This window comes from Rhinopithecus bieti, unplaced genomic scaffold (assembly GCF_001698545.2).
Source record: "Rhinopithecus bieti isolate Rb0 unplaced genomic scaffold, ASM169854v2 scaffold_7509, whole genome shotgun sequence".
NCBI lineage: Eukaryota > Metazoa > Chordata > Mammalia > Primates > Cercopithecidae > Rhinopithecus > Rhinopithecus bieti.
Window position 1 is genome coordinate 3,104,072 of NW_016805750.1, and position 13,694 is coordinate 3,117,765.

The 13,694-nt window shown below is 48.0% G+C and overlaps 1 protein-coding gene across 1 annotated transcript in view; it reads right to left on the reverse strand.

Moving 5' to 3' along the window:
- Positions 1-2,852: 2,852 nt before the first annotated feature.
- The window catches only part of TSHZ3 (teashirt zinc finger homeobox 3), a 75,919-nt gene continuing 65,077 nt past the window's right edge, over positions 2,853-13,694 (reverse strand). The window contains exon 2 of the mRNA XM_017873607.1: positions 2,853-7,661. Within this exon, the coding sequence (XP_017729096.1) occupies positions 4,456-7,661 (3,206 nt within the window). The 3' untranslated portion in view covers positions 2,853-4,455. The remainder of the gene's footprint in view (positions 7,662-13,694) is intronic.

Sequence of the window (13,694 nt, forward strand, 5' to 3'; positions counted from 1 at the left end):
CTAAAGATGATCGCTTTCATCCCGGACTTGTTTGATGCAGCCTGGCTTCCTGTCAGTTCCTGTCTCTCTGCCACTCACGGGTTTCTGTCTTCAGAATCCGGCTTCCTCAAGATGGAGCTGGACGACTTAGGGGGCCCTTTTACCTCTCTAAGTATTTTGTCACCACATCTGTGGAACTGTAGGTGGTCAGGGGTTGTGGATCAGTGAAGTCTACCTAGCTGGAATGGTCTGAACTTGAGGAAGACCACGGAGACTGCTGCCCGGAACTCAGCTGGGAAGGCTGTGGACATACCACTCTGTCTGAGTGCAGGGCAGAGAAGGGCCTGTTTGGTGGTTATCAATATATGTATTTTTTCCTTTTGCAGAATGAAAATAGAACAGAGATGCCAGGGAGATTGGGTCCTCATCATAACCAACCCTCTCTAACTTACATGTAAGGATTTTGGTTAATTATAGAATTCTTGCTGCCTAAAACTTAAAGATACATCACTGATATTTTTGCTAAATGTTGACTGCAGCGAATCGCTAAGATGTGGCATATTGATTTCTTGTTGTGAAGTGAGCTGTTCAAGCTCCATTTAAGATTTTCATCTTGCATGTAGCCCTGAGCACATCATAGCACCATAAATTAGTTAAATTGCACATTTATCACAAATGTTATTTTAAGATACTGCGTAAATGTGATGGTCGGAAGATATACAGTAGGACTGCAGCAAGTCGGGACTTGGGCGGGGTGAGGTCAGGGTCACCTGTGCACCTGTGATTAAAACCTCCCTCCCTTGGTAACATCCCCCCTCCTCCCTGCACCCATTTAAAGGCCTGACTTGGGCGACCAATGCCTTCCTCCATTCACTCTCGCAACAGTAACCGCAGAACGTGAGCACAACTACAACAGACGCGGAGGGAGACTTTATATCTTCCTGTATCATCTCAGGGAAACCAGGGCCATTCTGGGCTAGGGGTGGAAGGTTCTTCCGGATAGTGGCCCAATCTTTAGCCAGGCAAAGGTTTGGTAACCTCAGGACAAAATGGCCCTGGATTTCCAAGTAGGGTGAGATCCCAATAAGCCATATCCGCCATGCTGCCTGGTTTACGGGGTTGTTATTGTGCCAAGTGAGGTTTGCATTCATGCCTAGAGCCCTACTGCCCAATTCTGATGTTTCTCTAGAGGTAAAATTAATTCATGGACCCCCATGAATATGAGCAGTCCTTTCCTGGCTAAACGCCCAAGGTGTCAAACGAGCAAGAGAACCTGCAGCCTACCTTGGCTTGTAAATCCTCACACCGACCCCCAAATTGGAAAGCCCAGAAGATGATCCTGGGAGTGGGGTGAGGAGGAGATGGGCAGAGTGTGTCGAGTCCTTCTCCCAAACTGTCAAGAGCGGGGTTCCGCCGTCACTCGTACAAATCCCATCTCCCTTCAAGCCACATGGACCGTGGTGGTGATGGAAGTGTTGTCAGTTTAATCTGTTAGATGCAGGACTTTGGATTCTAATAAACCGATGCTATATTTAACCTGTGAAAAATTCAAGAGTGGAAATCTGGGCTCCAGGATGTGAAGATGCAGAAGGCATGGGAGGGAGGATGTCTCTGTCCCGAGACGCGTTCTGTGGGGAGCCGGTCCCGGAGGGAAGCGTATGTGTCCTTCAGCTCCTCCCAGGTAAAGGTCAGCAGGACAAAGAATGGGCCAGAAAAGAACGAGGGCTGGCCACAGAAAAGATGGGGCCTGGCACAGGCCCTGCACCAGGAAGGGAATCTGCTTTCTTCCCTGCCTGTTTGTAAAATCCACCTGTGTGCCCACATCCCAAGGCAAGAGCTTAGCTAGCACAGTAATCTCTATTTGCCAAAAAAACTCATTTTAAATTGTAGTGAGTTTCTCCCTAAAAACCTGGTGAAAGATGGAATGCCGAGAGAAAATAGAGTAGACAGAAAAATTTGGACTTCTCTTGAGAAAAGGGGTGGGGATGAGCGGAAAACCGTAGGCGTGTTGCCGAACATCTCTGAAAGGGCTTAATTTAAATTTTAATAAAATAGGTTTTTTTTTTTTTTTTTTTAAGTTGAGGTGTTTTATGTATTACATGGATGTAATACATCTCTAATTTGTATAATTCTAGGTTAGGAGCTATGATTCTGCATAACTGCAAGAGTAGTTTGAATATAGTAATAAAGGTATTTTACAATTTTACATGATGTTCCCAGCGTTTTGTTGGCATGATTTGCCGGGGCTAATAAAAGCTTGTGATTATCATATAAATGCTCTCCCCCTCCCCCGGTGGATGGGTTCAGTCTCCTCCCACAACCCCCCTGCCTGCTTATCTGCGGCTGTTTTAACACAGGAGAGAGAACCTTGGGACCCCAAAGTCTGTCTGACCCGACTGGTTCTGTTTCCCGCTGTTTGAAAATCCTGAGTCAACAGGAAGGAGTCACCCTTCCAAAGCTTTCTTTCCCATCAGCCTCCTTGACAGCGCAGGCCCCTCACCCTCGAGCATCCAGAAGGGAGATCAAACCTCAGCCCCCACTGCAGGTCACCAGGTGTGACCGGAAGCTCTGATCCTGGGGGTCTGGCAATATCCCTTCTGCACTGAGCATCTAACCTTATAGGCATGTCTTCCTTTCTTGTGAATGTTTATTCTCGGTGCAGATCCTATTCAAGCTGCCTCTGAGTAAGTGCTCCCCGCTCTCCAAACGCCAAAGTTCACTAAAACTCCCCCTGATTTACGCACAGCTTCCGACTGCCAGCACCTGGCAGCCGCAGCAACCAGCTCCGTCATAAACAGATCGCATACAATTTAATTTTAATGTGCTCGTTAGTCGTAGCACATTTCAGACATAATTGTGAACGCAACACAAAATTATAGCAAAAAGACAATTTTAATGCTGCCGTAGAAAAAAGGGTTATATGAAGAGTCACATAATGGTGCTTCATTGTCAACAACCAAACAGGGCACAGAGTGTGTTACGGTGTCTGTGCTGTTTACATGCCAATATTTTATACAAAGGTTCTCATATGGTGTCAGCTGTCAGTTACTTCTGCAAATTAACTGCCAAAAATGGAGAAGAACAGAATCACTTGGAGAGCCGGTAACCACGGGTTACCTTTCATAAGCCTAAAGATAAAGCTGCAGTGTGGGATCTTGGGAGAATAATTAGGAAGAACAAAACAGAAAGTTACCAATTGAAATAGAAAGGCATCCTACAATATGGAATAGCAACCAAGAGGGCTTATAAATAAGTGAAAGAGGTTGGATCACAGAATGCCTCATGACTTTTAAGCAAAGTATTACAGTACAAACATTTTAAAGGCTTTATCAATGTTTAGGAAATACAGTACAAGTTCTTTTTTTTTTTGTTCTTTTCTTTTTTAACCTTTTCAAATAGACTTAACCCTTTGAGCACGGAGTTTATTTTGAGCGTTCTTTGATTTCTAATAAATACCTTTAAAAATCATGTGCAAAATAGTTATGATGCCTGCCAGGGATGTTTTTCCCGGTCTCGTTTATTCAGACTGCTCAAAACAAATGATAATACGATGCTAATAAATATGTATAATTTAAACATGAACCTCTATCAATATAGATGTACTGTATAGCAAAACAAACTATCATACTTTGCTTTCAGATAATGTTTCTGTATACTTTATAAATGCTATCTGTGGTATCTTCTGTATAATTTACAATGTTTGCATGTAAAAAACAAAACCCATAGACCTTAAAAAAAAAAGAAAAAAGAAATATACACTATACATAGGCACAGCTTATGCCCAGAGCACAGCAGGTGCATAAAACACTGTTGCTATAAATGCAAGAAAAAGGTCATTTAACCACAATCACATTTTTTTCATAAGAGAGTCTGAAATCTATACAATATATACATCTATGTTTCAATGTGAAAATAATATTCTTTTAAATTTCAAGGCGTGTTATACCCCTGCAGACCTGCATAAATGGAGGTTCATATTATTCATTATAACTAAGCTGGTAAGGAGTTTAAAAAACAGAGCTTCATACATTATTATTATTTTATTTTATTTTTTAACCAAATTAATGCAAAAGTGCTTCAAAGTACTCAGAGGGCTAAAGATGAAAGGGTGAGAAATGCCAGCACACTCGAGTCTCGTGGAAAAAGTGTGCCTGATTTCGTTATAAATGCTTAATTAAACTGTCTGTGAATGCATGCAGCTTGAAGCATCGGGAGGATGCTCACAACTAAATCCCATTTACACAAAGTTCCAAACACTTACCACTGCATTTTAACCTTCATATTTTACCAGTAACAACAGCTGATTATGCACCTCTATTAAACACTGTACAGTTATACAAAACAGTCCAGCCCAGAGTGATTCTCTGCAGTTAAAATAAGAACATGTGCCAAGAACAACAAGTCAGAGGGGGCCTGAAGGTGCCTTCCACAGTTTCCCTCAAAGCAAACTGCAGTCCTTTCTATCAAAAGCAAATGCTACTGCTTCTCTAACTCAGAGACATACAGAAGGTGGTCTTCCGGAGATTTCCCGTGTGTTTTGCTAAGGTGAAGTTTAACAGCGTGCTTGCTGGCAAAGGTCCGATTGCAAAGTTTGCACTGATAGGAGGTCCCTAGGTCCTCCTCGGGGGAGGACGTCACCATTTTTTCTGACGGTGACTTGGTTTGTGCTATCTGACTGTTAATCTGTTCGGTGGACAGTTTGGATAAGTCCCGTAGCCGGAAGCCTAAGTGTGATTCTAGGTGACTGATGTACGTGGAAGGAGTCCTGATTTGAGACGCACAATCATTACAAAAGAAGACGGGGTGGCCAGTGTCCAAGTTTTTGAGGAACTTTGTTCCACCTGTCCTTCGAAGCTGGTATTTCACGTTGGCCAGCCAGTGGCTGATGGTGGTCATGGACAGCCCGGTGAACCTGGAGATATGCATCCGCTCCTGGGGGCTCAGGTCTGACATGATGTACTTCCCTTCCGAGGTCTGCCGGAGGCTGGCGGCAAACTGGGCCTGGAGGATCAGGAGGTGCTGGGGGTTCCAGTTTGACTGGCGGCCCTTCCTCTTCTGGGCAGGCGTCGACTCCTCAGCCTCCTCCAGAGTGGCCCCATCAATGTCAGACTTCTCGGAGATGCTGGAAGGAGTGGAGGATTTTGACGTGTGGCTCTCTGTCAAGTTCTTCAGCATATCGGATATATCTGACAAGGCATTCTCGCGTAGCGGCGAGTTTGACATGAATGATACGACGGCAGATGTCTTTGCCGTTGTCACCGTGGATGAGGAGGTTGCCGGGGCTGTGGACGTGGGTGACAGAAGCACTGAACCCAAGGAGCAGCCTTTGTCACTCTTTCCTTTTGTCAAGTCTATGGGCTGGTCGTTGTTGACGTGGTAGAAATAGCGGTCGAGGTGGTCTGCCTTCTTGGACTGCAGGGGCGGCGGGGTGGCCACGGCGGCCTTCTCCGCCAGGCTGTTGCTCATCTTGAAAAGCATGCTCATGGGGTCCAGGGCAGGCAGGGAGGGCTTGGCAGCCTTGCCCAGGTGAATGTTCATGACTGACTGCAGGGCGCTCAAAGGGTTAACAAAAGGCTGTTCGGGCGGGTGGTCGGTGATGATGGCCGTGCTGCCACTCAAACTGCTGGACAGGGGCTTCACCAGCTCCTTCCCGTTCTCCACCGGCTCAGCCAGGGGGCTCCCATCCTTGCACCCATCCCGTGGGGGGCTGGGGCTGTTCTCCTGGCTTCGGAAGCCCCCGTCGCTGGACGCCTCCATCTTGATGGGCTCCCCGATTTCGCTGCTACACGGGGAGGGAGTGGCCCGCTTGGGCGGGGAAAGCTTCCCATCCGGCTCCTTCATCTTCTCCTCCACTTTGGCAACTTTCTCAGTGACCTTTTTCACCAGCTCCTCCATGGCATGAAAGTTTGTCTTGGGCATGGGGGACGTCTGGCTGCTGGGTGGAGAGACCAGGGTCTGGTTTTTCGTCGGGGAGATGATCTCACTGTTGCCAAACATGGGTTTCAGGGGCGTGCTCTTCCCCGACGAGCCCAGGGACAACTTCATCATGTTGGGAAGTTGGTAGGCGGCATGGATGCTGGGGTAGCCCCCCCAGCTAGGAGTGCCGTTCTGGGCCTTGTTGATTGCGGATGTCACTGTGTTTTCCAGGGATTTGAGGATATCGAGCCCCCCCTTGGGACTCTCTTCTAAGTCATTTTCAGTCAAGTAATGGTATTTGGAAGAGATGTCACACTTCTCCTCTTCTTCGCCAGGCTTGTCCTTTTGCTTGGGTTTCTCGTCGGTGACTGCTTTGTCCTTGTCGACTTCCTTCTTGACCTCCACATTCAGTTTTGGGGAGATGCTGGCAGGTGTATTGGAGGGGGACGTGAAGGTGGTGGCCGCCAGGGGCACGGACTGGACCTTCTCGTCCAGCAGGGTTGTGATGGTAGGCGTGACGGGCGTCTCCACAATGGGCTTCCCCTTTTTCATAGCCGAGTTGGTGACCTTGATGAAGTGGCCTGTGACCATCATGTGGGCCGTGAGCTCCTGCAGGGTGTCGTGCGAGCTCCCACACTCCATGCACTTCAGGATCTGGGACTTCCGGGCCTCAAAGTGCCATGCGTAGCTGGCCCCGTTCTGGTGGCCGTACCGGTTATTTGGCGTGATGTAAGGGTTGGAGTTCTTCTGAAGTGCATCGTTGGTGTCTGAGATGGTGGCTTTGGGGGTTCCACCTGTGGAATCCGGGGAGCTGGGGAGCTCCAGCTCCAGAGAAGCTTTCTTCCGAGCGGCAGGGATGATTTTGGCGGCGACAGGAGTGACGGGTTCCTTCAGAGGCACTTTTTGGTAGTGTTTTGTTTTGATCATATGGACACTCAAATCCTGCAGGGACTCAAAGGAGTGGCCACAGTACATGCACTTCAGCACCTTCTGGGCATCTTCCTTCCCTTCCATTTCCAGCAAGGAGCGTTTGCGAGGCTTGGACCAGCGCTTGGGGTTGTTGTTATCGGTCTCGTGGTTGTCGTCGCGGTAATGCCCCGTCTCGTTCATGTGCACCGTCAACTCCACCAGGGTGTCGTAGGCGGCGCTGCAGTCCTTACAGCGGAACTTGCTGGCCCCCGTGAAGATGGAGCCGTAGAGCTTGCTGCTCTGCCGGTACAGCTGCACGGTGCTGAAGAGGCTGGGCTCCGGGAGCATGCGGCTCTGCGACACCTGCTGCAGCGTCTTAGCCATGGCGCTCTGGTGCCAGTCGAAGCTCCCGCTGCCACAGCTGCTGCTGCTGCTACTGCTGCTGCTGCTGCTGCCATTGTTCTTCTCCGAGGAGGGCTGGTGCAGATTGAGGTTGAGGTTGGACCAGTAGGAGTTGGAGAGGAAGTTGTTGTAGACGGCCTTCATCTGCTCCAGGCTATCCGACACGGTCGTGTCTTCCAGTGGGACCGTGACCTCCTTGGTCTCCTCTTCGTTCTTGATGGAGCCGCTTTCAAAGTCAGCCATTCGGTCACTGGTCTCACTGATGTGTGACTCGCTGTCCATTTCGTGGCAGGAAAACTCAGCGGCCGGGGAGTTCTGGTAGCTGGGGCAGGCCCGGGTGAGCTCCTTCTCCGGGCACATGTACTTGGCTGAGGGCTCTCCATCTGCCGTATGCTCCTCTGCGTCTAAACCTTCATCCACCAGGGCAGCAGCCTTTAACTCCTCGGAAACATAGGCTGCCATGATAACAGGTGGGAAAGAGAGACAGGTAGGATGGAATGATGAGAGAGAGGGAGAAGGAGAGAAAGAAAAAAAAAAAGCATTAGTACGTGTTGATCTTACCTAGAATATGTTCTGGGCTCTCAGGAAAACACAGCAACCCAGATGGGCACATGTATTTGTAAAACTAAATAGTTAAAATGTGGTGTTTCTTTGGAGCAAAAAAAAAAAAAAAAATCTGCTCTTCAAACATAATTTGCCACCTTATTCTTCTCAAGGGGCAACAGCTTGAAATTAAAACTAAATTTGAAATTAATGAAGCACATTCTGGAGGTGGCATTCATTTCTAAAGTAATAAATTACTTGTATCAACCTCAGAGACAGCAGTTCCTGTCTGTCAATTAATATGTCTTATGCTTCTCCTACCCCTAATGCATTTCTTAACAGACAGATTCACAATTTAAATTAAGCAAGCAGTTTTACTCATTACATTTTGAGGCTCAATCTTTAATAAATATAAAGTATAAAACACCAATAAAATTTTACCAAGTAAAAGAAAAGTACATCCATTGTAATAAAGGAAAACAAGATTTTGTGGCTTTTTTTTCTTTCTTCCTTCTGGAAAAGCAGGTCTCAGAAAAGCTTAGAGGTAAGTTTCCTGGCAGGGATAGGTGTGGGTTCGTTCCAGTTGAGAGGAGATACCCTGACCGGCTACCACCCAGCCCCCAGCCCTGTCCCCCACGTGAACACTCAGCCGTTCTCAGCCACCTGCACACACACACTCTCCATGCAGAATTATGTCAGAACAAGTTCAGGAAAATTGGTATTCGGTGCTCATTCCTGCTGTATAAATATATACAAGACCTTCCAGTGGACCTTACAAATGTCAAAGTGTTTGCTCTTTAGACTACTTTGTCAATATTTACTCAGTATAAGCTTCATGGGCATCCAACAGAGATCCTGTCTTTCTGGAAGCGATGTAACTGGGATGTAAATCCAACATGCATTCCCACACAGGTGGAGGGCAGGCCACGCGCCTGCAGGTTCTGGAAGATGCACGTCCAGAGACGCATAGCCCAGAGAATACTTGTGTTAATGCAACAGGGTGATTTTTTTTTTTTTTCATTCTCTTGCATTCAGTGATTTGGGTTATTCCTTACTAAACTGATCTGCCACTGCATACTGCATCAGGGTAGTTTTTTGCACAGTGAGGCGTGGCCAGTCCTGTGGCTAGGAACAATTTCAAGGTAAAGGAAAAGGGGAAATAAAGTGACTTTGTCCTGTCAGCTTCTAAATACTTGTTTGCTTCAAAAGGCCAGTGGGGAAGTGTGTTAGATGGCTGGAATGGTGCAGTGCGAATTGCAAGGCTGATTTCTACAAAAAGTTCTTAAGAAAGGAAGGGAAGCTTTGTTTGTGGAACTGACTCCACCAACTTTAAAGATTTGCCCCTGCTCCATTTCACATCAGAAAACAAACCAACAATAACGATAAACAAACAAACAAACAAACAAAAAGAGTGAAATTAGTCCCTTGAAGCCAAACAGATAGGCCCCCTCATTCCTTCCAGGACAAGTGTGATTCTTTTGCTCCTAAGCCCCCTCCTTTGAGTGCCAAGATTCCAAAGCCAAGACACATGGAATCCCAACACTGATGTAATGTGAACTTGAATGGGAACTGTCCCAGGTACACACATCAGCTGCAGGAAGGGGATACTTCTGCTCATTTGCCAACTACTAAGCAAGAGTTTTGTCCAGGAGCTGTGGGTGTTCTTTACAAATGACCACAAGAGAGTGCCCTGCTGTGGTCAGCTGAGTGTGAAGTGCTATGAGGAACCTCAAGTTTGAGGCCATGCACTTTGAGATGACAAATAAAGATGGCAAAAGCTGTGTTCCTAGGGTCAGGACCAAATGCTTAGGGAAATACAGCGCTGACCAGTGGAGGTTCCTATGCTAGTCACAGTGAAGACTGTGAATGCATGTGTTGGAAAAAGAACAGGAAAAGAAAAAGAAAAGAAGACATCTCACTCTCCCCCACCTGCCCCCCAACAGACTTCCTCGGCGTGCAGCACATTCTAGAAATATCTGGACTCAAAACTCCAATGGGGTGGCAGTCCTGGAGGAAGAACAACCAACAAAGAATAACCAAGTGTCCCAATTTGCCTGGACCTGTCCTGGTTTCAGCACTGAACGTCCTGCATCCTGGCAATTCACTAAGTCTTGTGCAAACCGAAGGATGGCTTGTTACCCGAGCTGGGGCACGCAATATGACTGAGGTCAGAGATTCCAGGTGGGTCTGCAACCTCTCTTATAATCCTCTTGGGGAACCGCTGGAGCAGGGTAGGCTGCGTTTAGCTAGACACAGCCCACTGTCTGCAGAAGTGCACTGGGTGCATGCATATATGATGTTTCCATAGTACGGTTTTACTGTAAACAGGGAAAGAGGAGGAAATCTCATGGCTGGTGTCCCTCCCACTGAGACTCAAGGAAATGCCCAGGTCTGTGTAGATGGGTGAAGATATCAAAGCCCCTTCTTTCCTGAAGATGCCTCCTGGAGCCACAGTCTGCAATACAAACCCCACACCCTGGGGATTTTGCTCCTATTACAGTAGCTCCCATGAAATTAAGTCTGCGAGAGAAATGGCCCCACAGCAGCCACTACGAGAGGACACCAGTAGCCAGAAGAATCAGAGCCAATAGTGGACATGAAAGAGTCCTCTGTGAGTGAAGGCCACCAGGTGAGAGAGAAACCCAGGGGCTCTGCCAGCCCACCTCCCACCCAGGGGCAATGCGTCTCCCCATGGCTAGAGCCTTTCCCACCCCCACTGCACAAGCACCAACCCAGCCCAAGCTGTCCGGAGCACTCCTCCCCAACACAGGCACCATGAATGACGTGACCAGCTCCTGTCCTGGGCTGGCCCACAACACGCTCTGATATACTTTGTAAATTACACAGCAGGGTCAGAATGTCATTAGTCTGCTGACTGAGAAGGAAATTGATATGAAAAGAAAAGGCCAACCTCTCCATCTCCCTGGTGGGAACAAGATCCAACTCAGAGGAGAATTAAAAGGCTCCAGTGCCAAGGAGAACTGGGTCCTGGAAGCCTCACTGCACACCCCAGGTCCTTACAAACGCACACCCTCATGGTCATGACGTGGGCCTCACTCCCTGTTCAAATGACCATTTTCTTTTCCGATCTGAAGGTGAGAAGTATTTCCTTAGGTGGAGCCTAAGACTTTTACCCATTGGTTCTCCCCTCCACATTAAAATAAAGGGAAAGACTGGGTGCAGTGGCTCATGCCTATAATCCCAGCACTTTGGGAGGCCAAGGCAGGCAGACCGCCTGCGCTCAGGAGTTTGAGATCAGCTTGGGCAACATGGTGAAACCCCATCTCTACTAAAATACAAAAAAATTAGCCAGACATGGTGGCACATGCCTGTAGTCCCAGCTAGTCCAGAGGATGAGGCAGGTGAATCGCCTGAACCCGGGAGGTGGAGGTTGCAGTCAGCCATGACCCACCACTGCACTCTAGCCTGGGCAACAGAGCAAGATCCTATCTCCAAAAATAAACAAATAAATACACAAAAATAAAGGGAAAATTCCCATCCTTCCACCATGCTTTGCAATAATTTCACTACTCTAAGAATGTTTATACTCTTGATTACTGAACTTTAAAAATGTTCTAGAAAACGGAAATGGACCCAGTGAAATGAGGGAACTAAGGGATGAAAGGCACTCCACAAATATGTATCCAGCTCCCACAAGCGCCAGGCAGGTTGCCGCACACAGCAGTACAGTTTTCTTTCTCTAGGCCTCCATTTCCCCCTCTGAATGATACGGGGCACTACAATAATATTTGTAAGGTCCTTTCTCAGCTACATATCTATCATTTTATGGCCCTTCTGAAAAGGTAAAGAGCTGAGCTGTAAAGTCGCTTAATCTGGTTCATTCTCTGCAAACGCCAACCTCACCTACATTCAGCAAGTGGAATCGTTCCTCAGTGCTTTCTTCTTTAGACTGAGCATGATACACAAAGCCCCTGGCTGGATAGAAGGAAGGGCTCTGGAAGCTGGCACAGTGAATGCCCTGGATCAGGCAAGGAGGGGAGGAAAGACTGGGTGTTTCCAGTCACTGTGCAGATGGTGAGAAGTCAACAGGGGTGTGGGGCAGGGCTGCTGAGAACCTGGTCCCCACCAGGCTGGCTTCAATAGCCCAGTGGCAGGCACCGTCCACCGATTCGAACCAACAATGTATCACATATGACCCTGGGAAACTCCGCAACTGTCTCCAACAGTATTTGAGAGTATTTAAATTCCTTGTTGCTACTTAACTTTCTGCTCATTCTTGCCTGAATTCTCTAAGGGAGGGAACCTTACATCCTTAGTCTTGCACGCAGTAGGTGAGCAATGGACAGTGGCTGTCTCATTTCAAGGAGGTGAGCAGGGGGTCATGTCCACCAGCAAGGAGTTGTAACAGCCTTTGCAACAGGATCCCCCCTTCCTCTCTGCGGCCTCCCATATGGGCCCAGTTCAGCCACTAGCATCTCTCACCCCATCCCCAACCAACTCCCTGACTCCAGCCCCAGCCCCTTTAATCTCATCTCCAAGCAGAAACTGCTGAGATTAATATAGAACACCGCACTGGTCATGTCACCTCCCCATATAACACCCTCAGTAACTTCCCACTGGGCTTGGAAGAACATCCAAATTCCTCAAAGCAGCCCTGAAGGAAGGGAGTCCTCCACCATTTGCCCAGTTCCCCTCCAGCCCCTCTCAGCTTCTGAGATGCACCAAGATCTCTCACTCCACACTTTCTAGCGCTGCCTCCTCTGCTGGAAACCCCAGGGCAGGTGCAGTGAAGTGGAGAATGCAGGAACCCACCCTTCCCCGGGCCTCAGGGAAAAGGCTCTTGGGGATGGCAGGGGTTTTGACTCCAGCTTCTGTCCCCTTAGCCATGAGGATCACTTGTCTACAGCCAGAGATTCCAACACACTGTCAGCTTTGTGTGGTCAGGACCAGACCCCACACACCCGCACCACAGATATCAGCCACAACCCTACTGTCTGGCCCAGAGTGGCTACTCAATACATGTCAGTGGGGTGAATGAATGAGTGAATGAATGAATGAATATCTTAGATGGCTGCTTCATACCTCCTAAATAGCTGTCAAAACATCCTGAGGGGATCCTAAGTCCAGCCAGTCCCAATGCAAAGCAGATGTGCTGGTGTGAGACTCAAAGTCCATCCTAGGCAAGTTCTGTCTGCCTGTGACTGGCACATTCAGCAATGCCACTTTGTGAGGAAGGGTCTCTAGGTAGACAGGATGACAGAACCCACCACTGAGGAAGATGGGAGGAGACACCCCAGTCGGTGGTCTCCTTGCATTGGAGCCCCCCAAGCTGTGTCCACACTCAAATACCCTCTTCAGGAATGCATTATGGGCCAGGTGCAGTAGCTCTTGTCTATAATCCTAGCATTTGGGAGGCCAAGGTGAAGGAACTGCGTGAGCCCAGGAATTCAAGACCAGCCTGGGCAATGCAGCAAGACCCCATCTTTATAATTCTTTTAAAAATTAACTAGGCATGGTGGCCTGTGCCTGTAGTCCCAACTACTTAGGAGGCTGAGGCAGGAGCATTGCTTGAGCCCAGGAGGTTGAAGCTGTAGCGAGTTATCATCACACCATTGCACTAAAGCCTGGGTGACAGAGTGATTCTGTCTCAAAAAAAAAAAAAAAAAGGAAAAGTAGGCCAGGCGTGGTGGCTTACACCTGTAATCCTAGCACTTTGGAAGGCCGAGGTTGGGGTATTGCCTGAGCTCAGGAGATTGACATAACCCTGGGCAACATGGTGAAACCCCATCTCTACTAAAAATACAAAAAATCAGCCAGGCATGGTGGCGGGCACCTGTAGTCCCAGCTACTTGAGAGCTGAGGCATGAGAATTGCTCGAACCTGGGAGGTGGAGATTGCAGTGAGCCGAGATCGTCACTCTACTCTAGCCTGGGCAGCAGAGCGAGCCACTATCTCAAAAAAAAAAAAAAAAAAAAAAAAAAAAA